This window comes from Jaculus jaculus, chromosome 4 (assembly GCF_020740685.1).
Source record: "Jaculus jaculus isolate mJacJac1 chromosome 4, mJacJac1.mat.Y.cur, whole genome shotgun sequence".
In the NCBI taxonomy this organism is placed as follows: domain Eukaryota; kingdom Metazoa; phylum Chordata; class Mammalia; order Rodentia; family Dipodidae; genus Jaculus; species Jaculus jaculus.
Window position 1 is genome coordinate 13,611,843 of NC_059105.1, and position 26,283 is coordinate 13,638,125.

Here is a 26,283-nt window from a genome sequence, read left to right on the forward strand (position 1 = left end):
CTATTTTTTAAAAATCAGGCTGGATAAGGCCAGGGGTGGTGGTGCACGCCTTTAATCCCAGCACTCTGGAGGCAGAGGTAGGAGATCTCCATGAATTTGAGGCCACCCTGAGAGTACATAGTGAATTCCAGGTCAGCCTGGGCCAGAATGAGACCTTACCTTGAAAAACCAAAAAAAAAAAAAAAAAACTTGGGCTGGAGAGGTGGCTTAATGGTCAAGTTGCTTTCCTGTGAAGCCCAAGGACCAACTTCCCAGATTCCACATAAGCCAGATGCACAAGGTGATGCATGCACAAGGTCACACATTGTGCACAAGATAGCACACACGTCTGGAGTTCAGTTACAGTGGCTGGAGGCCCTGATGTGCCAATTCTCTCTTTCTCTCACTCACTCACTCTTGCTCATAAAAAAAAAGGTCAGTCTGAGCCAGGCATAGTGGTGCATGCCTTCAATCCCAGCACTTTGGAAGCAGAGGTCGGAGGACTGCCACGAGTTCAAGGCCAACTGTGACTACATTGTGAATTCCAGGTCAGCCTGGTCTAGCGTGAAACCCTAGCTCAAAAAGCCAAGAAAGAAAGAAAAAAAAGAGACATTCTTCCAGGTGTGGTAGTACAGTCCTAGAATTCCTGCACAGGCAGGAGGATTGAGATTGCAAGGCCAGCCCTGAGTACGCAGTAACACCCCAATGAAAAGAGACAGACAGAGGAGGGAGAGGAAGGGAGGAAAGGAGGGAGGAAAAGGAAGCTCATTGATTCCCTTTCTACATTTACATATAATTTCAAAGGATAATATATCCTTTCTATAGCAAAGGATAATATAGCCTTTTGTATACAGTTCTGCACCATATTATTTTACTGTAGGCTTTCAATTGCTAGCCAATAAAATACAGTTCCCAATTAGTTGAGTCTTATATGAAAAAATGGCACTTGAGGTTGGAGAGTTGGCTCAGCAGTTAAGGTGCTTGCCTGCAGAGCCTAACAGCCTGGGTTCGATTCCCTCATATCCACGTAAAGACAGATGCACAAAGTGGCACATGCATCTGGAGTTCATTTGCAGTGGTTGGAGACTTTGGTGTACCTATTCTGTCTCTCTTTCTCTCTCTCTGCTTATAAATAAATAAAAAATATTTTTAAAATGAGGCTTGAAGACAGGAGAGATGGTTTAATGGTTAAGGTGCTTGCTTATGAAGCCTAAGGACCCAGGTTTGATTCCCCAGTACCCATGTAAGCCAGATGCAAAAGGTGATACCTGTGCCTGGAGTTCGTCTGCAGTGGCTGGAGGCCCTGGTGCGCTTGCTTGTTTTTCTTTCCTTCCTTCCTTCCTTCCTTCCTTCCTTCCTTCCTTCCTTCCTTCCTTCCTTCCTTTCTTCCTTCCTTCCTTCCTTCTTTCTTCCTGTCCTTCTCTTTCTCTCCCTCTGTATTTGCCTCTTTCAAATAAATAAATAAATAAATAATTTTTTTTAAATGGGGTTTGAGCAAATGTCTTGTGTTAGAAATTAAAGTACCCCTCCAGCAACACTGTAAGAAGACAAATTGTACCTTGGCATCCAAGTTCCTGTCACCATATCCAGAAGTGAATTATTTATTCATTGGAACAAGTAACGAATCCACCACCGGGGAGGTACTCTGTCTTGGTATTAGAAAATCAAGATCATTTCATTCATCTCCTTACTGTATCCATTTTAGCAAACAGGGCAAGATGCATGTTCAAACACACACTGCACACCTCTTCATTACAGCACCACTTTGGTCTTCTAAATCCTGTATCACCTTAACAGTTATGTGACAAATTACCACTTAGAAAGTTTCTCTAATAAGCTGATGGGCCAGAAACCATGGATATATCATATCAACTCAAACTATGCCATAATTAATTACTACTGTTAATTCATAGGTATTTGCACATTAATATTTGTTAAACTAAAAAGATAAACAAATACGTGTAGCATTATACATATCAGTGAGGGCTGGTGGGGAAGAATCTATGAAAAAGCTGAGGGCAAGAATGATTCTTAGAACCTTCCTGGTTGCTAGAGTCATTCTCTGACCCTCCACCCTAGCCTCATGCCCAACAGTGTGATTCCCTTATCCATAGGTAACTGGTCTCCTTCCAAATTTGTGTGCATTTACATATATATATATTCTAGAAATCTAGTTTACAATGTGTTTTACATTTGTACTTGCCCCATAAACATTTTAAAAATTGTTTTTTTCTTTTTATTTCAAAAATATATTTGGAATTCTTTTTTTTAAATTTTTTTTAAATTTTTTATTTATTTATTTGAGAGCGACAGACACAGAGAGAAAGACAGATAGAGGGAGAGAGAGGGAATGGGCGCGCCAGGGCTTCCAGCCTCTGCAAACGAACTCCAGACGCATGCGCCCCCTTGTGCATCTGGCTAATGTGGGACCTGGGGAACTGAGCCTTGAACCAAGGTCCTTAGGCTTCACAGGCAAGCGCTTAACCGCTAAGCCATCTCTCCAGCCCTATTTGGAATTCTTTTCTGTCACACTTAAGGATTGACATTTTCTTGCTACAAAATGGCACTCTAAAACACTGTGTCTTACTGGATTTGGTGACGTACACTTTTAATCCCAGCACTCAGGAGCCAGAGGTAGGAAGATCACTATATGTGTGAGGCCATGTGAGACTACATAGAAAACTTCAGGTCAGCCTGGACAAAAGCAAGACCCTACCTCAAAACCCTAAAAAAAAAAAGGTTGCGGCACATGCCCTTAATCCCAGCACTCAAGGTAGGAGGCTTGCTTGAGCTCAGGCCACCCTGAGAAGACATAGTGAATTCCAGGTCAGCCTGGGCTAGAGTGACAACCTACCTCAAAACAAAACAAAACAAAAAGCTGGGCATGGTGGTGCATGCCTTTAATCCCAGCACTTGGGAGGCAGAGGTAGGAGGATTGCCATGAGTTCAAAGCCACCCTGAGACTCCATAGTCTACATACAAGTCAGCCTGGGCTAGAGTGAAACCCTACCTCAAAAACCAAAAAAATAAAAATAAAAAACAAAAATAGGACAAAACAGGACAGGCAAGGCATCTTTATTTGGGCTTCAGCCTGAGCTGGCTGACTCCAGTGTGAGCTGGTGATGAAGAGGAGGATCAGACAACTGCTCACTGAGAAGAGTGCAGCAAGCGCTCATTGATTTTCTGGGGTGGCTTAAGGTGTGTAGCTGTGCATTGGTCATGGGTTTCCAGTGATCTTTTCCTGCTTGTGTTTAAACACTCTGGCCTGAAGGCTTGCAGGTTAATGTGTGAGGACATACACCAGGAACTATGGAAGGGTTCGTTGTGTGCATCCTGACCCCATAGTTTGGTACAGACGTTTTGATAAGACTGAGGGAATAGGGCTGGAGAGATGGCTTAGCGGTTAAGTGCTCGCCTGTGAAGCCTAAGGACCCCGGTTCGAGGCTCGGTTCCCCAGGTCCCATGTTAGCCAGATGCACAAGGGGGCGCATGCGTCTGGAGTTCGTTTGCAGAGGCTGGAAGCCCTGGCGCGCCCATTCTCTCTCTCTCCCTCTATCTGTCTTTCTCTCTGTCTCTGTCACTCTCAAATAAATAAATAAAATATTTAAAAAAAAAAAAAGACTGAGGGAATAAAGGCACTTGAGCTGCCCAGACACATACAGCTCCAATGCGCAATAGGCACGTTAACCCTGTATTGTAGTCTTGAGCAAAGCATTCAAAAATCATCAAAGTGGGGCTGGAGAGATGGCTTAGCAGTTAAGCGCTTGCTTATGAAGCCTAAGGACCCTGGTTCGAGGCTCAGTTCCCCAGGTCCCACATTAGCCAGATGCACAAGGGGGCGCACGCGTCTGGAGTTCGTTTGCAGAGGCTGGAAGCCCTGGCGCGCCCATTCTCTCTCTCTATCTGGCTTTCTCTCTGTGTCTGTCGCTCTCAAATAAATAAATAAATAATTTTTAAAAAAATCATCAAAGTGGACTGGGGAGATGGCTCAGTGGTTAAGAGCACTTTCCAGATAAGCATGAGATCCTGAGAACTCTAAAGTCTGAGTTCTCCAGAACCTGTGTGTGGTGGTTTGATTCAGGTGTCCCCCATAAACTTATGTGTTCTGAATGCTAGGTCCCCAGCTGATGGCATTTAGGAATTGGAGCCTCCTGGAGGCAGTGCACTGTTGAAGGCGGGCTTATAGGTGTTATAGCCAGCTTCCCCTCGCCGGTGTCTGCCACACTCTCCTGCTACTGTTGTCCACCTGATGTTGGCTGGGAGGTGATGTCCAGCCTCATGCCACATTTTCCCCTGCCATCCTGGAGCTTCCCCTCAAGTCTATAAGCCAAAATAAACTCTTTCCTTCCTCAAGCTGCTCTTGGTCCGATGTTTTCTACCAGCAACATGAAGCTGACTGCAACCCCGAAGTGGTTACACACATCTACAACCCCAGTCTGCAGAGAATGAAGACTGGGGAAGTGCTGGGGCTCACTGGCCAAAAACTCTAGCTTCAGGTTGAGGGAGAGATCCCACCTCAGAGAAGTGCCCAGTTGAAGCTAGAGAAGGGTATCTGAAGTTCTCTGACCATGGCATAAATACATACCACAGCATACCACACATACTCCATACACATACACACCGGCAAGATCAAAAGTCTACATGCTGAGGGCCAGAGAGATGGCTCAGCTGTTAAAGGCACTTACTTGTTTGCCAAGTCTGGAAGCCCGATGACCTGAGTTCGATTCCCAGTATCCACATAAAGCCAGCTGCACAAAATACATGTCTGGAGCTCGTTTGTAGCGGCAGGAAACCCTGGTGTGCCCATACTCACTCTTTTTATTCTCCGTCTTGCTCACTCAAATAAAATAAAATAAAATAAAATAAAATAAAAGTAACAACTGAAGTCTACATGCTGAGCTGAGTAGAATCTAACTCAAGAGTTAAACAAAAGGGACAGACATAATAGGAAGACAGATGCTAAGACTTTTATCCCATTTTAATCATGCAACAAATATCTGTGGGTTTAAGTGAAGAGGGAGTGTTGTTGGCAAAAGTGGCTTCAAGTTATTGAAAAGTAACCTAGGTAACTGTTACCATAACCCCTATGTCAGAGATATTCTAGCAAAGCGAGTGGAAAACATTACTCAGCTGTACGACCTTCAAAATTAGTGATTTTTAGGTTAACTGAGAATGAGTGAAACTAGGATTGCTTAGTTCTGCTGTTGTTTTGTTCTGTTTTGAATAATATCAAGAGAATTTATTATGAGTGTTTTCACGCTCTTTCTTACATCTGGCCTAATTCCAGGAGCTTCCTGAGGGCATTTCAGAGGACAAGGTTCCTTGCTTACCATTCCTCCTGTCATTGGAGTGACCATCTCAAACCCCAGTAGTTTTAGCTTGGTCCAGTCATAGGAGGTTCTTAGTCTATAAACATTTGACCTTGCGATACAATCTGTGGTTTTATGACAAACTGCTGAAAGCATGTTTTTGACAGGTAACTGGTTAAGGGCCCAGAATTTATTTGACTTCTATCCTCTTACGGTGTGGCCTTTGCCTGTCTAAAACAGAATATACTCTTAGAAGTAAGCATGTGGAGTGTGGGTGGAGGCCTGAGCTCATGAGAACTGAATGTCATGTTCCCAGGAATCTGGTGATCTTGTTAAGCATGGCAATCATTAAAACATTACATTATATGGACTTAAATAAATTATACTGCAGGCAGAGACAATAAAAATAGAAAAATAGGGCTGAGCTCAGCTGTTAAGGTGCTTGCTTGCAAAGCTTGACTACCTGGGTTCAATTCCCTGGTACCCATGTAAAGCCAGATGCACAAAGTGGTGCATGTCTGGAGTTCATTTGTAGTGGTAAGAGGCTTCTCTCCTTGCAAATAAATAATTTTAAAAAATAGAAAAATCGGTCTGAAGAGATGGCTTAGCGGTTAAGCGCTTGCCTGTGAAGCCTAAGGACCCCGGTTCGAGGCTCGGTTCCCCAGGTCCCACGTTAGCCAGATGCACAAGGGGGCGCACGCGTCTGGAGTTCGTTTGCAGAGGCTGGAAGCCCTGGTGCGCCCATTCTCTCCTTCTCCCTCTATCTGTCTTTCTCTCTGTCTCTGTGTCTGTTGCTCTCAAATAAATAAATAAATAAAAATTAAAAAAAAATAGAAAAATCATCACTTTCCCAACTATTTTACTGCATTCTTAAATCTCAGCTCTCGAGGTTATTTGTGTAGTTACAATTGCAAGCCTCACACACACTATGGCATACTCTGCTCCTCTCTTCTGGGTGGCAGCATGCTGGTGACTTGAAATCAGCCAGAGGGGATATTTACCCTAGAGGAGATCAAATATAAAGATATACCTTACCCCAAGCCTTCTCCAACACTTGATATTACCAACCTTTTCCATTTTTGCTAATCTTTTTTTGTTCATTTTTTATTTATTTATTTGAGAGCGACAGACTCAGGGAGAAAGACAGATAGAGGGAGAGAAATAGAATGGGCGCGCCAGGGCTTCCAGCCTCTGCAAACGAACTCCAGACGCGTGCGCCCCCTTGTGCATCTGGCTAACGTGGGACCTGGGGAACCGAGCCTTGAACCGGGGTCCTTAGGCTTCACAGGCAAGCGCTTAACCGCTAAGCCATCTCTCCAGCCCCATTTTTGCTAATCTTAAAAGTCAAAAGTGGCATATCTTTTGCTGGAGAGATGGCTTAGCAGTTAAGACACTTGCCTGTGAAGCCTAAGGACCCTGGTTCAATTCTCTCCAGGACCCATGTAAGCCAGATGAACAAGTGAATGTATGCATCCGAAATTTATTTGCAAGCCCTGATGCACCCATTTTCTCTCTCCTCGATGTCTGTCTTTTTAAAAGTGGCATCTCATTTTAACTTGGAGTAAGACTGGTTGTTTTTTTCATATGTCCATGCCTAAGAATTTAATATTAATCCTTACTCTTGTAAATAGGACCTTCTTACTGTAATATTTTCTTCTTGGTGATCACACAGGAAAGCCAGTGGTTTATAAATCAGGTCATCCTTTCTACCAGTTCTGATAGCTTGACAGTTTATTGTTGGCGGGTGTGTGTGTGGGGGGGGGTTAATTCTACATTCTCGATAAATAATGACCAATTTTATTCTGCTTGGTGTCGCTGGCTCTGACCACAGGTGCACATGACTCGCAGAAGACCTAGTCTTCCCCCACTTGCATCTGGAGATTTCTGTAGCTATATGCCCAAAGTATGTAAATGGCAGCTTTCCCCCACGAACTTGTGGATCCTGGGAATGCTGATTGCACCCTTGGAAGATGGGCTCAGTTTTGACCTTGGGAACGCCAAGAGGTCTATAGTTATAGCTCGGCAAGTGTACAGGTTTTGAAAGGGCTGCTCACTGCTCTTGCGCATGGAAATAAAATACTGGAATTACCTCCATAAACATGGAGTTTGCTCTCCCCCAGCCCCGTAGTTTTAGGAAATTAAGAGATGAGTCAAATCTCCGGGCCACTCAAATAGCCACGTGCTCTTGAGTAAGTCATTGACTTCTGTGTCGCTCAGGGTCTACCGAATAATGTAAAATTATCAAGGGTATATAGAAAAGGCCAGGGAGGGCTGGAGGGATGGCTCAGCGGTTAAGGCGCTTGTCTGCAAAGCCTAACAACCTGGGTTCAATTCTCCAATACCCACATAATGCCAGATGCACAAAGTGGCACATGTGGACTTCGTTTACAGTGGCTAGAGACCCTAGCGTACCCCATATCTCTCTCTTCTGTGCGTGCAAATAAATATAGAAGACCAGGGAGCCTGTGCCAGTTGTTTCTGCCCTCTACATACACATTCATGAGGGCCAAATCCCCGCTCTGCCATTTGCTACTTTGGCCTGATTTCTCGTCTCTGTATTCACATATAACCGCCGACAGTAAAATCACAAGGCGACTGTGACGGCTGCAGGAGATTATCCTGTTCCGCTTCATCATGACACTAAAGCTCACTGCAAGCGCCCCACGAACTTTACTGAGGATACCTGTGTCATCACCTGCAGGGGTGGCTGTGCAGAAAAAGTACTTTTATTTTACTATGCCCCTCGAACCCGGATCCCCCCCACCCATGCACCTGGGGCGGTAGGACCACGAAGGCAAGCTGCTCGCAGCTGTCCCAACACCTCCGAGGCGCCAGGGGGCGCAGGCCGCGGCGGAGGGCTCTGCTGCCGGGGACGCTCCAGGCCGCGGACGCGAGGAGCGAGCGAGGATGAAGGGCAGGGTGCTGATGAAGGGCGGGGCGGACTCGGAGACCTGGCTAGAGAACAAAACAGACTTGCGGGGCGGGGCGGATTCGGAGACCTGGCTAGAGAACAAAACAGACTTGCGGGCCAGAGGTACGGCGAGGGAGAGGGTCCGGCGAGAGGCGGAGCGCGGCTACAACGCGGCCTGCCGTGGGCGTGGTCTAATGAGGGGCGGAGCCAATAACGCGGCTAGGACGCAGTCTGTAGTGGGCGTGGCCTGACGAGGGGCAGAGCTGATTGACAGCGCGGCTAGAACACGGTCTGTCGTGGGCGTGGTCTAACGAGGGGCGGAGCTAATAACGCGGCTAGGACGCAGTCTGTAGTGGGCGTGGCCTGACGAGGGGCGGAGCTGATTGACAGCGCGGCTAGAACGCGGTCTGTCGTGGGCGGGACTTGATGTGGGGTGGAGCTGATTGACAGCGCTGCTAGAGCAGTTCTTCCGTGGGCGTGGCCTGACGAGGGGCGGAGCTGATTGACAGCGCGGCTAGAACGCGATCTGTCGTGAGCGGGACTTGATGTGGGGTGGAGCTGATTGACAGCGCGGCTAGAGCAGGTCTTCCGGGGGCGTGGCCTGACGGGGCGGGGCGAACTGCGAGGCGGGGCCGAGTCGCGGCCTGGTGAGGGGAGGAGCAGACGGCCCGGCCTGGACGCCCAGACGAGGGCGGAGCGAGCGTCGGAGCCGGGCTTGGGGCGTGGCCCGGCGAGGGGCGGAGCGCACGGAGCAGGCGGCAGAGGCGGGCCGAGGCCGGCGGGGAGCCCCTTCGCCGCTGCCTTGGGGCACATGCAGGTTGGTGGGTCCCGGCCGCCAGGCCCACTGGAACTTGCATCCCAAATCCGGCCTTGGCTAAACTGAGCGCGCGCGGGGCCGAGGTGGGGCTCCGCCCGATCGAGAGTGAAACCGACACTCCGCCGCCGTGTCCTGACCTCCCCGGGGCCGGAAAGGGTGTCCAGCGAGTGACCGGGTCGGGGAGGGGGGGGAGAGGTGAGGGTTCTTTGATTCCGGGATGCGGCAGCGCACGCGCTCTGGATCCCAGCTGAGGGCCACTTGGGCGCGGACTTGGGGTGCAGATCCGGATTTCCTTGCGGGGCGGGCCTGGGGGTGGGATTTAGAGGGCTGGGCCAAAGCTCGGGGTCGGGAGCGGGTCTCTTCTGGGCAGTGGTCCTGTGGCCGGAGAACTAAGGCTTTCAAAGGGAGAAGGTTCAGCAAGGAAACCTGGGCTGTCGGTAGGAGAGGGGGACAGAAGCGAAGACCTGAGCCCTGGACTTGTAGCTTTTTGGGGGGGGTCCTCGGAGCTCAGATGAGAGGCAGTGCCCCAGAGCTGGTAGGAGCCTAAGTGAACCCCCCCTCCCCTAGGTGGTCATGAACGGCAGGGCCCGGAAAGAGGCAGTCCAGGCCGCGGCCCGGGAACTCCTCAAGTTTGTGAACCGGAGTCCCTCTCCTTTCCACGGTAGGTGTCCGGGGCTGGGAAGTTGGGGGTGGAAGTGTCCCCGACCAGCTTCCGACGCTATGAAAGGACCGTTTTCCTTCAGCCGTGGCTGAGTGCCGCAGTCGTCTTCTCCAGGCTGGCTTCCATGAACTCAAGGAGACGGAGAGCTGGGATATCAAGCCTGAGAGCAAGGTACTAGGGGGCAGAAGCTGAGTCTCAAAGTCCTGTGTTCCACCTTGTGTAAGGGACTCACCTCTGTCCTTCATCCTCCTCCCCCAGTACTTCCTGACTAGGAACTCCTCCTCCATCATCGCTTTTGCTGTGGGGGGCCAGTATGTTCCTGGCAATGGCTTCAGCCTCATTGGGGCCCATACGGACAGTCCCTGCCTCCGGGTAAGGAGTTAGGGTTCTGATGGACTGAAGGGAGTTGCATGGAGCCGCGAGAGCCAGGAAATACGTGTAGGGGGTTGGGGGGCTCTGTCTTCCGGTACGGGGAAGAAGGTAGACACCTACCCCTTCCTTCACACTGTGGTGGGTCACTTGACACTGATATTTGCTCTGTATAACTTGCATGGCCTAAGTCTCATTTCTCATTCAGCCTTCTCTGACTTTCTCCTCGTCCTCGTGCTCAGGTGAAACGCAAGTCTCGCAGGAGTCAAATGGGCTACCAGCAGGTTGGCGTGGAGACCTATGGTGGTGGGATCTGGAGCACCTGGTTTGACCGAGACTTGACTTTGGCTGGAAGAGTCATTATCAAGGTGGGAATTGGGGCTAGAGACAACCACCTATAAAGATTGAATTCCCTCAGCGTAGCAGTGGAGAACCTCTTGAGGAAGAGGGGATGTGGTTATTATGGGTGTGTTGAGGGCTTTTAATAAGCCAGATTTAGGCGGTCTTCTGAACTGACCTGGGCTGTTGGCCACAGTCCCCCACCTCAGGTCGCCTGGAGCAGCGCCTTGTGCACGTGGACCGGCCCATTCTACGCATCCCACACTTGGCCATCCACCTGCAGCGAAACATCAATGAGAACTTTGGGCCCAACACAGAGATGCACCTGTGAGAATGGGACAGGGGTTGGGAGGGATGGGACATGACACCAGGTGATGGAAGGTGTGCCACTGAGATCTACAAGACCAGTGCTTAATGCCCACAGTCAAGTTCTATGTTTGGGGTCCAGTTTCTAAGGGTCGTCAGCTCTACCATTTGGAGAATGGGCTGAGAATCCAAGGGCAAGGGCAGTTCCCCGTCAGAAGATGCTTGAGCTCAGGGGTGCCCTACCTTGCTGTATACCTTCCAACCCTCCCCACTCCCTCCTCTCAACACATCTCCCCACAGAGTCCCCATCCTTGCCACAGCAGTTCAGGAGGAGCTGGAGAAGGGGATTCCTGAGCAAGGGCCTCTCAATGCTGTTGTAAGAGGGTCTCCTGCTCCCGGGAGGGTGGATAGAGGCAGAACAGACTGGCTCCTCTGAGAAGGAGCAGAGAGAGAAGAGCAGGCAGTCCTCACAGCAACCTCTCGACTTCAGGAGGAACGGCACCACTCGGTCCTCATGTCCCTGCTCTGTGCCCATCTGAGCCTGAATCCGGAGGACATCTTGGAGATGGAGCTCTGCCTGGCAGATACGCAGCCTGCGGTGAGTGCTGGCTACAGGAACTTGAGGGTGGGGCCTCCCTGCGCACTCATCCCTCTACCAGCCCTTCAGTGACTCTCACCCAGGCTCTTCCCAGTAGACAGCACCCACTCTGCCTCCAGTGGTTCCCAAGTAGGAAGATATCCCCTTTTCATAGCACTTCCCAGTGCTGGTCCCTCTGTACTTTGACCCACACTGGCTCTGAACCTCTGTGGCCTAGATGTAGCCACTGGTTGCTAACAGTGCTTAGTTTTCACATCTTATCTTCTGCCTGAATGCTTACTAAGTTTCTTTTTATCATACACTTTCTTTTTTCTTGTTTTTTTTTTTTTTTGGACCATTCAGCCCTCCCCCTCCTGCCCGGGGTGGAGTTGGGGAGCTCTAGGCCTCCCTTCCTTGTCAGCCCCACCCTGTCCTCCATTGCTGAGGCTGCACAGCAAGAATGGTGCCCTAAGCCAAGGGTCAGAAAGTAGTTACGCTGGACAACCCGGGACTGGCTCTATTCAGGCCCTTGAGAACAGGAAGAAGTGGGTGAGGGAACGTAGACATTCGGGTCATTCTGTCTAGGTCCTAGGTGGAGCCTATGATGAGTTCATTTTTGCCCCTCGGCTGGACAATCTTCACAGCTGCTTCTGTGCCCTGCAGGTGAGGCATTGGAGCACCCCAAGCTGCATACACCCTGGAGAGGGGTGGCATTGAGAGTCAGGGTGGGAGGGTGGTCTCAAGCCCCAGCAGGTGGTGGCAGAAGGGCCACCTTGGCCATGCCCTCATGCCTTAGCTGAGCCCTTGGCATCACTATCTTGTCCTGGCTCAAGGCCGGGTGCTAAGTAAGGAGAAGCTGAGAAGCGTTCGAGACGCCATGGTTTTGTACTGGCCCTGTTTCTGCTGCTTTCCCTTAAGTTGACAACGGGACAGTATTGCCCGCCTCCCGCCCACCGTAACTCTTCTGTGTACCTGGGAGCTCAGCCGGGCAGCCTGTGTCTTCTCCAGGCCACCCTCGTGTTCCTCACCTTTTCTCCACCTAGTCCTTTTCTTTCTCTCCTCCTGCCCTTTTCCCTCTCTCTGTCCTTGTAATCTCGTTCCCTGCCCGTCCTGTAGTGGAAGACAGGCTTTGCCTAGTAACTGCAAACCTGAGCCTGTGTCTGCTTCTGAGCCAGCCAACTCGAGCTCATGGTCCTCTCTAGAGCTCTTATTAACGGCGGTTCATCAGTCTGCATGATCTCTGCAGCCTTTGACTTCCTGGGATCTCCAGCTTGTCCATTTCTCCTTCAGTATCATCCTCCCCTTCGCATGGGTAGGTGTGGGAGCCGAGCACCCTGAGGATGGCTTCACCCATCCCTATTGGAAAGGTCCTACCATGCCCTGTGCCAGGCAGTGCTCTACGAGAGGGAGCCTGGGAAAGCCAAGCCCACTTCTCTGGCAGCGCAGCATGCCCCTCCCAAGTGCCAGCTGACTGAGTTGTAAGAGGCAGGGTGAGGATGATGCGCTTGCCTCCTTCCTTGTGCAGGCTCTGATCGATTCCTGTGCAGCCCCGGCCTCCCTGGCCAAGGAGCCCCACGTGCGCATGATCACGCTCTACGACAACGAAGAGGTGTGTGGACCACTCAGGAGATGTTCCTCTCAGAGTCCTTTGAAGCCACCTGGAATCAGTCACCCATGTAGGCCAGGGTGTCTGGAGGTTCCAGAGGCCGGGAGGAGGGGAGCAGAGCTGCCAGTGCTTGATGCTTCTTTAGCTCCAGGTTCCCTTCCTGCTCAGCACACATGTGCACTGGTGGCCCATGGTGTAGTCCTTCCCCAGTAACAGGGACTCTGCCTCGGCCGGCCTTGCAGGCGTAAGGCTCAGCACATAGTAAGTCCTCTTCTGTGTGGTGTGTTAGGCTTCAGTCGGAAAAGTTGTAGTGGAGCATGATCAGTTTGTATTTCTCTTTCATGTAACTGCTCAGGTTAGTTCACAGTTCAGGACAGGTCTCTGTAATTCGGAACGCTTGGCTGTTCCAGTTCTCACCATCTTATCTACACCTAGTCAGCAAGAAGGGAGGAGAGAGCAAAGGTGGTAGATGCCCTGCCTTCAAGGACATGGTCAATAAGTGGAATTCAGTACTGCTTATGTCTGCAGAGCACTGAGCTGAAGATGGGGAAAGACGTCTCTGGCTGATAGTTAGGTACTTAGCTACAACTTGGGTAGTCAGTTATGAAGGATAAAATAGTTAAGTCTGTAACATACATCAGAGGAAGTTGGCCAGTGTGTTGGGCCACTTCTGCTGAGGTGTTAGTTCATAAGGAGACCAGTGTGGGACACCCCCACAGTAAATGCTGTTCTGTTCCATAAATACTAGGAACTAGTCTGGCCCCAGCCCACTGTCAGATGTTCAGTAATGTCCTAGAGTTGGGGAAGTTTGTAAGGAAAGCTATCCCTACTCAGTGACTCAGAAGGATCCTGGGCAATTCTGGACATTGAGCCCCTCCTGATGGCATCACAGTTCAGTTCTGTCCAGAGTCAGGTCTCTGCTGTTTGCAGGTGGGATCAGAGAGTGCCCAGGGAGCCCAGTCTCTGCTGACAGAGCTGGTGCTACGGCGGATCTCCGCCTCGTCACAGCACCTGACGGCCTTCGAGGAAGCTATACCTAAGTCCTACATGATCAGCGCAGACATGGCCCACGCTGTGCACCCCAACTACCCGTGAGTCTCCCTTACCCGACAGTCCTCACTGCCGGAGAACGAAGCGTAACCCACCTTTAGGCCAAGCTGTGGCCCCTGCCTCTTCCCTTGATCTGCAGGGAGGTTCAGTGGGTCTTCCCTTTCAACTGCTCCAAGGTCTTGGTCAAAGTCATGTAATGCCCATGCCCAGAGTGCTAAATAGACTTTATCTACAATCTTGTTTTCATCCATGGTCAGACCACCTGGAGCACTTGTGTCCCATGTCTATAAGGACCTACTAGGCTAGACAGGAAAGTATGTAGTGACCCATGAGCTCTGTTCATCTTGGGAAGGGTGGTGGGTGTGGACAGGCCCACTCCTTCGTGCCATCCTGGCCTTTATCATCTCTCACAGGGACAAGCATGAGGAGAACCACCGGCCCTTCTTCCACAAGGTGAGCTGTTCCTTCTTAGAGGCTCAGTGTCCTGTGTGACTCTGGCCCATCTTGTCCCTTCTGGGGCTAGCACCATCTCTTCCCTTTCTCTCCCCCAGGGCCCTGTGATCAAGGTGAATAGCAAACAACGCTATGCCTCCAATGCGGTCTCAGAAGCCCTGATCCGAGAGGTGGCCAGTCAAGTGGGGGTACCCCTGCAGGTGAGAGTGCACCCTGTCTAGGAAGTGTGGTGAAGGAAATAGGATGAGGACCCAGGCTAATCTATCCCAGTGAGTGGGGAGCTGGTAGATGACCTTTTGTGATGGGGGTTTTGGACATAGAGCCAGGTACGATGCTGGTTGTGCTGTGGCGCTGTCTGTGTATCTTTGGCCTGAACTCCCAAGCAGTCCGAGTCCCGTTTTCAGAGTGGGGGTGATAATGATGCCTACTCTGCTGGGTTTCAGTGAGGGCTGAAGGTATATGTACTCCTGGAACGTGGTAGGTTCATGCGCACTTGTTTCCGTCCAGTACTCACGCTTCCCCTTGTGTCTGCTGCCCCCAAGGAATGTCCAGAGCTATGGAGCCTAGAACCCCAATCATCCATTTTCCCTCTAACCTTGGAATCTCTAATCCTTAGACTCTGTGTGCACATGCACACACGCTCCTTTACTCTGTCAGAGACTGGGTGCAGGGTGGCCCTGTGACAGACATAGCAGGCAAATTCTGGTGGAACTTGGCGAAGGCTCTTTGTGCATCAGCATCTCCACCTCGTCCACTGTAGAGCCGGGAGGTGGTGAAAAGAGGGTGTGCTCAGCCACTGAAAAAGAGGTGCCCGTGGGAGGCTCTGGGGGAAGAGCATCCAAGCCAGTGGAAGCCAGCAGAAAGGCCCCCAGGGGGACAGGAATGAGGTGAGTCTAGTAGAAGGAGGAGAGAAGGCCAGAGTGAGAGCAGGAAGGGTGACTAAGGAAGCTTAGCTAGGCCAATCTTTTGAGACTTTCTGAGGCCATGGAAGGGCGTGTTTATTCTGTGACATTGGAGACTTTTTCTCTGATGCCTAATAGCAGAAGCAGGATACATGTACTTAAGGAAATTAAAAAATAAAGAAAGGAATGAGAAAATAAACCATGAGCCAGGCATGGTGGCATACACCCAGTGCTCAGGAAGTAGAGGCAAGAAGATCAGGAGTTCAAGATCAACCTGGGTTACATGAGACTACATCTTAACACCTCCCTCTCCCCCACCAAAAAAAATTGGTACATGTTCCCAGATTTTATTTTTCTTTTCTCTCTTTTTTTGTAGAGTCTCGCTCTAGCCCAGGCTCACCTGGAATTCACTATGTAGTCTCAGGGTAGCCTCGAACTCATGGTAGTCCTTCTACCTCTGCCTCCCAAGTGCTGGGATTAAAGGCATGTGCCATCATGCCCGGCTCCCAGAATTTTATGCATCTACTTATCACATACTTTTAAAAATGAAGTCCTGGGCTAGAGACATAGCTTAGCAGTTAAGGCACTTGCCTCCAAAGCCAGAGGACCCAGATTTGATTCCCCAGTATCCACATAAAGCCAGATGCATAAGGTGGTGCATGCATCTGGAGTCCATTTGCAGTGGCTAGAGGCCCTGGCATGCCCATTCCCTCTTTCCAACTGCCTCTTTCTCTCTCCCTCCCTCTCTAAAATAAATTAAGTTAAAAAAAATAAAGTCCACTAGGTTTGGTGGCACATGCCTTTAATTTCAGTACTCAGGAGGCAGAGGTAGGAGGATCACTGTGAATTCAAGGCTATCCTGGGACTACAGAATGAGTCCTAGGTCAGCCTGGACTACAGTGAGACCCTGCCTCAAAAAAAAAATTAAGTTATATGCATTTTTAAAATATTTATTTATTTATGAGAGAGAGGAAGAGAATGGGCATGCCAGGGCTTTCAGCCACTGCAAACAAACTCCAGACACATGCGCCACCTGTGTCTCTTGCTTTACATGGGTATTGGGGAATTGAATCTGGGTCCTTAGGCTTTGCAGGCAAGTGCCTTAACCACTGAGTCATGTCTCCAGCCCTTATATGTGTTTTTAATCTAAAATAATACTGGCTTGTTGTAGCCAAGTTGATCATCTCACTCACTGTCTGGATTTGTGTCACTGTCTCCTTATGTTGTCATTTAACTTGTGCCTCTAGCCCCTGCATTTCCTATAAACTGGCATTATGCTGAAGGCTTAGTAAATTCATCATATTTTGGTGTATAAACTGGAGTTTATTCTGAATATTCAGTGTTCTGAAGTTGAACATTCCTGGCTAAACCAGACAGCTGGTGCCCCTTTCATGTTTCATCACACACATAACATGCATGATTCCCTTTGGTGATGCTAAGGCTGACCACTGAGCTGAGGCGCGCTCCCACCCATCCATCACGTGGTGCTTTTCTTCCGCTGGCTGGACAGTAGCGGTACAAGTGGCTTTTGCTTTTTTGTTTTGTTTTGTTTGTTTTCCGAGTTAGGGTCTCGCTGTAGCCCAGGCCGACCTAGAATTCACTATGTAGTTTCAGGGAGGCCTCGAAGGCATGGCGATCCTCCTACCTCTGCCTCCGGAGAGCTGGGATTAAATGCATGTGCCACCACACCCAGCACAAATGGCTTTTTATCATCAATTGATAATCCTTGCCTATATCAATAGTTACATCAGAATGTACTGGAGGCCCACCCCCACATCCTTTCCTCCTTTGCATTTTTCTGTAAAGTTGAACCCCTTCCATCAACTAGTATTGTTTGGTTATCATGAAAGCAAAGTCCTACTGGAGACACAAGAGAAGTGCTCATTCTTTCCCCTAATAACCACTTTTCAAGCTGAAGTGTCATCCCAAATATCATCACAAATGGGGACAAATTGTTTCTTTCCTTTTCCCTTTTGGTCTATCAAAATCATGAATTTTCATCTACTCAGTGTAACCCAGCCTACTATAATTATTATATTTAATGCTCAAACTGTCATAACTTTGACCAATGAGAGCCCTTCAAATATAACTCCTGTGCCCTTGTGACATGACTCTTGAAAGTTTCCTTGCTTTTTAGCACGATACGAATGTGCAACCTCACCTTGTTCATTCCTGTTCCCCTATGTGCTAGTTTTTGGGAAGCTGCTATTAGAGAATGTGGTCTCACACCAGGATGCTTATTATTGGACAGTACTTTGGAACCACTCCCATGAACAAAGCTAGAAAAAAATAATGGTTTTTTTAATCATAGGTTAATACTCTCATGAAACTCAAAAAGTTTTTATAATTTGTTTTACACTGAAAATCTTGATATTGATAGCATATTATGATTTTCTTATCTACATTTTACCACAATATGAAAAAAATAGTTTAAAAATCCCAAAAGCAATGTTTTTGGGTTTTTTCTGGTGGGAGGTTGGTTTTTTGAGGTAAGGTCTTACTCTATCCCAGGCTGACCTGGAATGCATTATGTAGTCTCAGGGTGACCTTGTACTCATGGCAATCCTCCTACCTCTGCCTCCTGAGTGCTGGGATTAAAGGTATGTGCTACCATGTCCGGCTTAAAAGCAGTGTTTTTTGAAATATCAAAACTGAGTGATTTTTGGGGGGCGGGGTTGAAGGCCAGATTGTACATGAACATAACAGAAAGGGGAGGTGTTTTGAAAACATCCCTCCCTGCTCTGCAGAGAACAGATTATTTATGACGATGGCTGGAGCCAGCGTGGGGGCAGTGCAGGCAGAGGGGCTGACTCACAACAGGTGGTCCTTTGCTGTCTTCCAGTTAGCGCGAGCTGGTGGTTTCATAGTGGCTTCACGCTCCAAGAGGTAGAGCGGGACCACCCTGCAGCCTTGTGCTTCTGAGGTGGCTTCCTCCTCGGCCTGTAAGCACACATAACGTACAGCTTTGACTCTCCTCCCCAGGACCTCATGGTTCGGAATGATTCCCCGTGTGGTACCACCATTGGACCTATCTTGGCCTCTCGATTAGGGCTGCGGGTGCTGGACTTAGGCAGCCCCCAGCTGGCCATGCACTCTATCCGGGAGACAGCCTGCACCACTGGAGTGCTCCAGACCCTCACCCTCTTTAAGGTAACTCCCACTCAGCCATCTTCCCCACCACAACACTGGGGCCGGTTCCCATGCACTACCATGTTAGGTGCTACAGACCTGTTGCCTTGTGCAGCCAGGGAAAACTCAAGCCTCCCTGGAGTCAGCTTTCCATCACTAACAGAATAACTGAGATAATTGATAAGGACAATTTTGGAGTTTTCAGTACAAAGTCAGTGACATGTTGCTTTGGATCCTGTGGCATGAGAGTATGTAGGGAAGGAAGCCCCTCACCTTGGGGTGGTCAGGAAGCAAAGGAGCGAGGCGTGAAGGGACAGGTCCTAACATCCCCTTCAAGGACGTGCCTCCACCCAAGTGACCTAACTTCCTTCTACTAGACCTCGTCTCTCCAAGGAACACGTGGGCCTTTGGGGGACACTTACCCAGCCAACTCCTCATTACCTCATTCTTTATAAGACTCAGGGCCCTGACCAACCCTCAGAGGAAAAACTGAGGGAAGAGAAGTGGGGCCGTCATCCAGCACAGGAGCCTCTGCCCTCATGTCGCTGGTGGCGATGGGAGGCGAGCAGTGGGGCTCCCCCACCTGATAACTCACTGACCCCAGTTCCTTGTTGCATCCCACTTTAGGGCTTCTTTGAGCTGTTCCCCACTCTGAGCCGTAACCTCCTAGTGGATTGAGGCCTCCTGGCGAGACTGCACTTGCACCCCTTGCACTTGTCAGGGGAAGGGCTCAGCTGAAGCTGAATTATTAAAGTGGATTTTTCACTCCAACTCTGTTGTGCTTATTTGGAAACCAAAGGGTAAGGTTGAGTCTGGCTTGAATCTCTGGAACCAGAGCATGGGGAGATTGAGAAGCAGGCAAAGGATGAATTCCTAGAGATCAGTTGAGGAATCAAAGGTCTGTGCACTACAGTGTGTCTCAATATTGCCAAGTTGTCTCTGGGTTCAACTCACCTGAACCAGAAACGCCCACTTACGAGGGACCAACTTCACACTTCACAAAGCACACCCATTCTTTACTGTTTGAATTCTTCACAGAGTTTCTTGTTTTTTGTTTTTTTGTTTTTTTTTAAGAGATTAGGATGTGGCCACAACATGTGCAACCACTTAAACCAGTCCAAGGAGCTAGGCTGATTTGTGCTCAGCTTGGACACCTCCATGTGAGCCTTTTCCATCTCGCCCCCCAGCTGCTTCACAAGACAGCTGAGTGGCAAATGGAATAATGAAAAGAAATGAGTCCATTCTGCAGCTTGAGATGGTTTCACAAAGCCACGCTAGCCTATGTGTGTGCTACATAAGTAGGAAACTTGACCGCTGGGAGTGGTGGCACGCACCTTTTATCTCAGCACTCAGGAGGCTGAGGCAGGAGGATTGCTGTGAGTTCAACGCCAGCCTGGGCTAGAGTGAGATCCAGCTTCAAAACTTAAAAAAAGAAAAAAGGGCTGGAGAGGTGGCTTAGCGGTTAACTGCTTGCCCGTGAAGCCTAAGGACCCTGGTTTGAGTCTCGATTCCCCAGGACCCATGTTAGCCAGATGCACAAGGGGGCGCATGCATCTGGAGTTCATTAGCAGTGGCTGAAAGCCCTGGAGCACCCATCCTCTCTCTCTCTCCCCCCTTCCTTCTGTCTGTTGCTCTCAAATAAATAAATAAATAATTTTAAAAAGAGAAAAATGGACCAAAATGCATCTGGAGTTCATTTGCAGTGACTATAGGCCCTATCATGTCCATTCTCTCTCCTTGCCTCTCTCAAGTAAATAATATATATATATATATATATATATATATATATATATATATATATATATATATATATATAATTTTTTGTTTTGTTTTGTTTTTCGAGGTAGGGTCTCACTCTGGTCCAGGCTGACCTGGAATTCACTGTGTAGTCTCAGAGTGGCCTTGAACTCATGGTGATCCTCCTACCTCTGCCTCCCGAGTGCTGGGATTAAAGGCGTGCGCCACCACGCCTGGCTTAAAATATATTTTTTAAATGAGCTGAAGAGATGGCTTAGTGCTTAAGGTGGTTTCCTGGGAAGCTTAAGGACCTGGGTTCAATTCCCCAGAACCCACATAAACCAGATGCACAAAGTGGCACATGCTTCTGAAGTTTGCTTGCAATAGGTGGAGGTCCTGGTACACTCATTCTCTCAAATATTTTTTAAAAAATCTGTTGAAGTTGGGCATGGTGGTGAATGCCTTTAATCCCAGCATTTGGGAGGCAGAGGTAGGAGGATTGCCATGAGTTTGAGGCCACTCTGAGACTACACAGTGAATTCCAGGTCAGCCTGAGCTACAGTGAGACCTCTACCTGGGGTGGGGGGGAATGCATTGATTGAAAAGTCATGACTAGAGAATCTACGATTATTGATTGTACTGTTCAAAATTCAAAAGCAGGGAAGAAGTGAGGGGGAAAGGTAAAACAACAGACAGTTCTTAACAATGATAGATTGAAACTAAGCTGGGCATGGTGGTATATGCCTATAATCCCAGAATTTGGGAAACTGATGCACAAACATCTGAGCTCAAGGCCACATAGTGGTGAGATGCTATCTCACCACAACAGAATAAGCAATTTCTTAAAGCTATAATATAAAAAAACCACAAAACCAAAAAAAAAAAGAGAGAGAGAGAGAGAGTGTTGCAGTCAGGTTCACATTCCTAACCAAGAGCAGTTTGAGGGGCGTGGAAAAAAATGATTTATTTTGGCTTACAGACTTGAGGGGAAACTCCATGATGGCAGGGAAAATTGATGGCACCAGCAGAGGGTGGACATCACCTCCTGGCCAACATCAGATGGGCAACAGCAAAAGGAGACTGTGCCAAACACTGGCAAGAGGAAGCTGTTTATAACACCCATAAGCCCACCCCCAACAGTGCACTGCCTCCAGGAGGCTTAATTCCTAAAGTGCCATCAGCTGGGGACCTGGCATTCAGAACACCTACATTTATGGGGGACACTTGAATCAAACCACCACAGAGGGCGAACTAGTGAAAAAGATTGTCAGACCTAATATTTTTAAAATGACAGTTGTTCGACACGTGTGGCTGGAGTTGAGCACACGAGCGTCCTGCCCACGGTCTCCTGGAGGACTGTGATTGGGTCTTCATGATGGGTATGTCTTTCAAACAAAGGCTTTGAAATACTTCAGTTGGCATACGCCACAGACTGTGATGGAGTCTGGCAGCAATTAAAGTAAGGGATACACAGTTTTGCAGATGGGGGAGTATGTTTCTCATCATTGGCTGTAGTATGGTTCCAGAAAGAGAAAAAGACCCCTGGAACTCCATTACTATTGATGACTTAACAGGAGCCTTCCTGGCCACAAGAAAGGGGCCACTGTGTTTGCAGTCAGGTTCACATTGCTGGCAGAAAACACTCTACCTACAGCAGCTTGTGGGGCTTACAGACTTGAGGGTAAGCTCCATGATGGTAGGGGAAAATAATGACATGAGCAGAGGATGGACATCACCTAGACAACAGCAACAGGAGAGTGTGCCAAACACTAGCAAGGGGAAACTGGCTATGACACCCATAAGCCTGCCCCCGACAATACACTGCCTCCAGGAGGATTCAATTCCCAAATCTCTATCAGCTGGGAACCTAGCATTCAGAACACCTGTGTTTATGGGGAACACCTGAGTTGAACCACCCGCAGCTGACCATGTTTCAGTCAGCTGTGGATGCATTCTCCTACCTTTAACCAAAGAAGCTGATTGTTGACAAAATTTACCTTTACACAGTGCCCAGTAACCCTCAGTTTGCTGAAGACCCTCCCAGTTGCTCTCATGCCAATTCCCATCCTCACCCTTGGGGAGGGAGCAACACCAGGAGGACTGCTTTAACTGAATAGCCTTTCAGAAGGTCAAAATGCAGTCCGAGATGAAACTAGCCAATAAGCCACGAAGAGACATTTTAGCTTTTTCTACTTAAGGAATATGGAGGGAAGATAAAAAGATAGTGTATTTGTTTATACACAACTTGGATTGCATTTGTGACGAATATAAGTGATATTACTTAAAGAACATAATAAGTTGTTGCAGTTCGGTTTGTATTGCTGGTAGAAATCACCCAACCAAGAGTAGTTTCTGGGAAAAAGAGATTTATTTTGGCTCACAGGCTCGAGGGGAAGCTCCACAATGGCAGGGGAAAACGATGGCATGAGCAGAGGGTGGACCACAGCAACAGGAGGGTGTGCCAAACACTGGCAAGGGGAAACTGCCTGCCCCCAACAATACACTCCCTCCAGGAGGCATTAATTCCCAAATCTCCATCAGCTGGGAACCTAGCATTCAGAACACCTAAGTTTATGGGGGACATCTGAATCAAACCACCACATAAGTGTTCAGAAAATGAAGGAGCAAAGGACAAATAAGAGTGAAACAGGCTGCAGAGATGGCTCAGCAGTTAAGGCGCTTGTGCCTGCAAAGCCTAACAACCCAGGTTCAGTTCCCAAGTACCCAGGTAGAGTCAGATAGATGCACAAAGTGGCACGTTCATTTGGAGTTTGTTTGTAGCAATTGGAGGCCTATTTTTTCTCTCTCTCTCTTTTATTTCTGTTTGCCAATAAATAAATAAAAATACTTTTTAAAATAGCTGGGTGGGGTGGCCCACACCTTTGATCCCAGCACTCGAGAGGCAGAGGTAGGAGGCTCACCATGAGTTTGAGGCCACCCTGAGACTACATAGTGAATTCTAAGTCAGCCTGGACTAGAGCAAACCCTATGTTAAAAAACCAAATAAATAAGAATAAAACCTGACTTTCATTTCATTGGTGACTTTATGACATCCTGGCTTTATGTTCAAACAATACCAAGAAGAAGAAAGTCCTTTGAGATTACTCTTTCTTGAAAACTATTATGGAGCTGGCCATGGTGGCGCACGCCTGTAATTCCAGCACTGGGGATGCAGAGGTAGGAGAATCACCATGAGTTCAAGACCACCCTGAGACTCCATAGTGAATTCCAGGTCAGCATGGGCTAGTGTGAGAACCTACCTTGAAAAACAAATCAAAAACAAACAAATAAACAAAAAACTATTACAGCTATTGATAACAGACACATTTTTTAAAAAGGCTAGCATCACTGTATTTATTTGATCTTTTTGTTTGTTTTATGCATGTTCATGTGTGTGTCGGTATGTACATATATGTTGCTGGAGCCATGCTCATGGAGGCCAGAGGTTGACATCGAGCATCCTTGTCAGTGGCTCTCCACCTTTGCTGTTCTTGTTTGAGGTAGGGTCTCCCTCCAGCCCAGGCTGACCTGGAATTTACTCTGTAGTCTCAGGCTGGCCTCGATCTCACAGTGATGACCATCTTACCTCTGCCTCCCCAGTGCTGGGATTAAAGGTGTGCACCACCACACCCAGCTCCACCCTTTCTTGTGAGACAGGGTCTCTCAGTGAACCTAGAACTCACGGAGGTTAGACTAGCTAGCAAGTAAGCCTAGTGTAGAGATTCAGGTACATGCCACCATATTTGGATTTTGCATGGGTTTTGGGGATCTGCACTCAAGTCCTTACATTTGCATAGCAAATAGTTAACTCACTGAACCATCTCCTCAGCCCTAGATTTTTAAAAATTATTTTATTATTTATTTGAGAGAGAGAGAAACAAGCAGATAGAGTAAAAGAGAGAATGGGCACACCAGGTCCTTTAGCCACTGTAAACGAACTCCAGATGCATGCACCACCTTGTGCATCTGGCTTTATGTGGGCACTGGAGAATCAAACTCGGGTCCTTAGGCTTTGTAGGCAAGCGCCTTAATTGCTTAGCCAGTTCTCCAGCCCTAGTTTTGGGTTTTTAAGATGGGGTCTCACTATGTAGACTAGTCTGGCCTTGAACTTAAGATCGCCCACCTCTTGAGTGTTGGTATTACAGTTGTGTACTACCACATCTGGCACAGATCTGTTTTTGAATGTGGTAAATTTCATGCATAAAAAGACTTATTATCTGGTCTTTGATTATTTATTCATTCATTCATATAAAAAATGGGGCCTTGGTTTGGTTTCCCAAGGAATAGATGGTAAGACCCTATTGCTAAATACTCCACATACTTGGGCTACAAGGCCACTGAGAAATCCTGTTGGAACTTAGCTGATAACCTCCTCCATGTATACCAGCTGACAGAAAGCTGGAAGAAGCCATTCTACATGCAGTTCAATGGGGGAGAGAGAAATCACCAGTGAAGATACTCAACAGTGGACACTGCAACTCTTATATTTGGCCAGCCAGACCAAATGAGCCAATGGGTGCAATAGTGGCACGTCTGTCATGGTGGAAACTAACTGACTGCCCTCTGATTGGACTGGAGGCCTGCTCCATGGGAGGGCATACATCCCTGATACTGAAAACCTACAACAGGGGTAGTCATGAGCCCTAGGGGTGTAGCGTCTGCTGCTGTCTGGCTAAATGTATATACTATGCTCACCAAACTGCCCAGTAAGCACTTTTCTTAATGTCCACATCCTTACATTAATGCTACTCTCACTTTTGGTAGAGAAACTTCTCTTTTCAGATTGCAGTGACCTTGGGACTCAGAAGGCATCATGGTGCTGGGAAGAAGTGACAGGAGTGCTCAGCACTGCAATATCTCTATCACACCCTCCAAGGCTCAGTGTCCATTGAGGAAGAGGTGGCAGAAAGAATGTAAGAGCCAAAGGAAGGATAGGACTCCTTACAATGTGCTCCTCCAGACACAAAATGGCCTGGATATCCATGATGCTTGACACTACCTACACATGACCATTATAATAGGAGGTAAAAGATCATGACATCAAAATAAAAGAGAGACTGATTGAGAGGGGGAGGGGATATGATGGAGAGTGGAGTTTCAAAGGGGAAAGTGGGGGGGGAGGGGATTATCATGGGATATTGTCTACAATCATGGAAGTTGTTATATATATACATATACATATATATGTGTGTGTGTGTGTATAAAACTTTAAAATAAAAAATGAGGCCTTGGTATGTTGCCCAGGCTGGCCTTGAACTCATAATCCTCCTGCCTCAGCTTCCCTCTCTATCACCAAGCACTATAAGTTATAGATGTTCATCACCATGGCTTTTTATCTGGCTTTATTTTTATTTTTATTTTTGAGGTAGGTGTCACTCTGGCCCAGGCTGACCTGGAATTCACTATGTAGTCTCAGGGTGGTTTCAAACTCACAGCAATCCTACCTCTGCCTCCCAAGTGCTGGGATTAAAGGCATGCACCACCACGTGGCTTTTAAAAAATCAGCATAATTCCTTTGAAATGTATCCATGTGGTTGCATGTGCACATAATTTTTTCTCTTGTTACTGAAATAGTATTCCTGTGTGTGACTTCTGAATAACTTGTTTACTCATTGTACTGAAGAGCATTTGTGTTGCTTCTAATGATCAGCTATTAACATTCTTATACGCACATATCTATGGACAAATTCTTCCTACTCTTGAGGAGGATTTCTGTGAGTTCGAGGCCACCCTGAGATTATATAGGGAATTCCAGATCAGCCTGGGCTAGAGTGAGATCCTACCTCGAAAAACAAAAACAAAATAAATAAAGTAAAATAAAAGGTATTTTTATTTATTTATTTATTTATTTGAAAGCAACATACAGAGAGAATGGGTGCATCAGGGCCTCCAGCCACTGCAAATGAATTCAAGAAGCATGTGCCACTTTGTGCATCTGGCTTATGTGGGTACTGGAGAATCAAGCCTTGAACCAGGATCCTTAGGCTTCATAGGCAAGCCCTTAACCACTAAGCAATCTTTCCAGCCCTTCTTGCTTATTTTTCTAAGAAATTGTTGGACTATTTACAAAGGAGATACACACCATTACACACACTCAACAGAAAACAGGAGCATTCCAGTGGCTCTGTACCCTCCAAC

General features: G+C 48.0%; 1 protein-coding gene across 5 annotated transcripts; it reads left to right on the forward strand.

The window, feature by feature from the left end:
- Positions 1-8,188: 8,188 nt before the first annotated feature.
- Positions 8,189-19,179, forward strand: LOC101605141 (aspartyl aminopeptidase). Of its 5 annotated transcripts, none has more exons than XM_004662902.3 (15): positions 8,189-8,322; positions 9,584-9,677; positions 9,760-9,848; positions 9,936-10,049; positions 10,289-10,414; positions 10,582-10,712; positions 10,992-11,067; positions 11,182-11,289; positions 11,854-11,931; positions 12,794-12,877; positions 13,805-13,965; positions 14,338-14,377; positions 14,476-14,577; positions 18,262-18,429; positions 19,036-19,179. In XM_004662902.3, the coding sequence occupies exons 2-15, from the start codon at positions 9,590-9,592 to the stop codon at positions 19,084-19,086; spliced, it is 1,416 nt and encodes a 471-aa protein (XP_004662959.2). In that variant the 5' UTR covers positions 8,189-8,322; positions 9,584-9,589; the 3' UTR covers positions 19,087-19,179. The 5 variants fall into 5 exon arrangements, with proteins under 5 accessions (XP_004662959.2, XP_045004185.1, XP_045004188.1 ...); XM_045148250.1 differs by lacking the exon at positions 8,189-8,322 and adding an exon at positions 8,936-9,016; XM_045148253.1 differs by lacking the exon at positions 8,189-8,322 and adding an exon at positions 8,995-9,099.
- Positions 19,180-26,283: the final 7,104 nt, after the last annotated feature.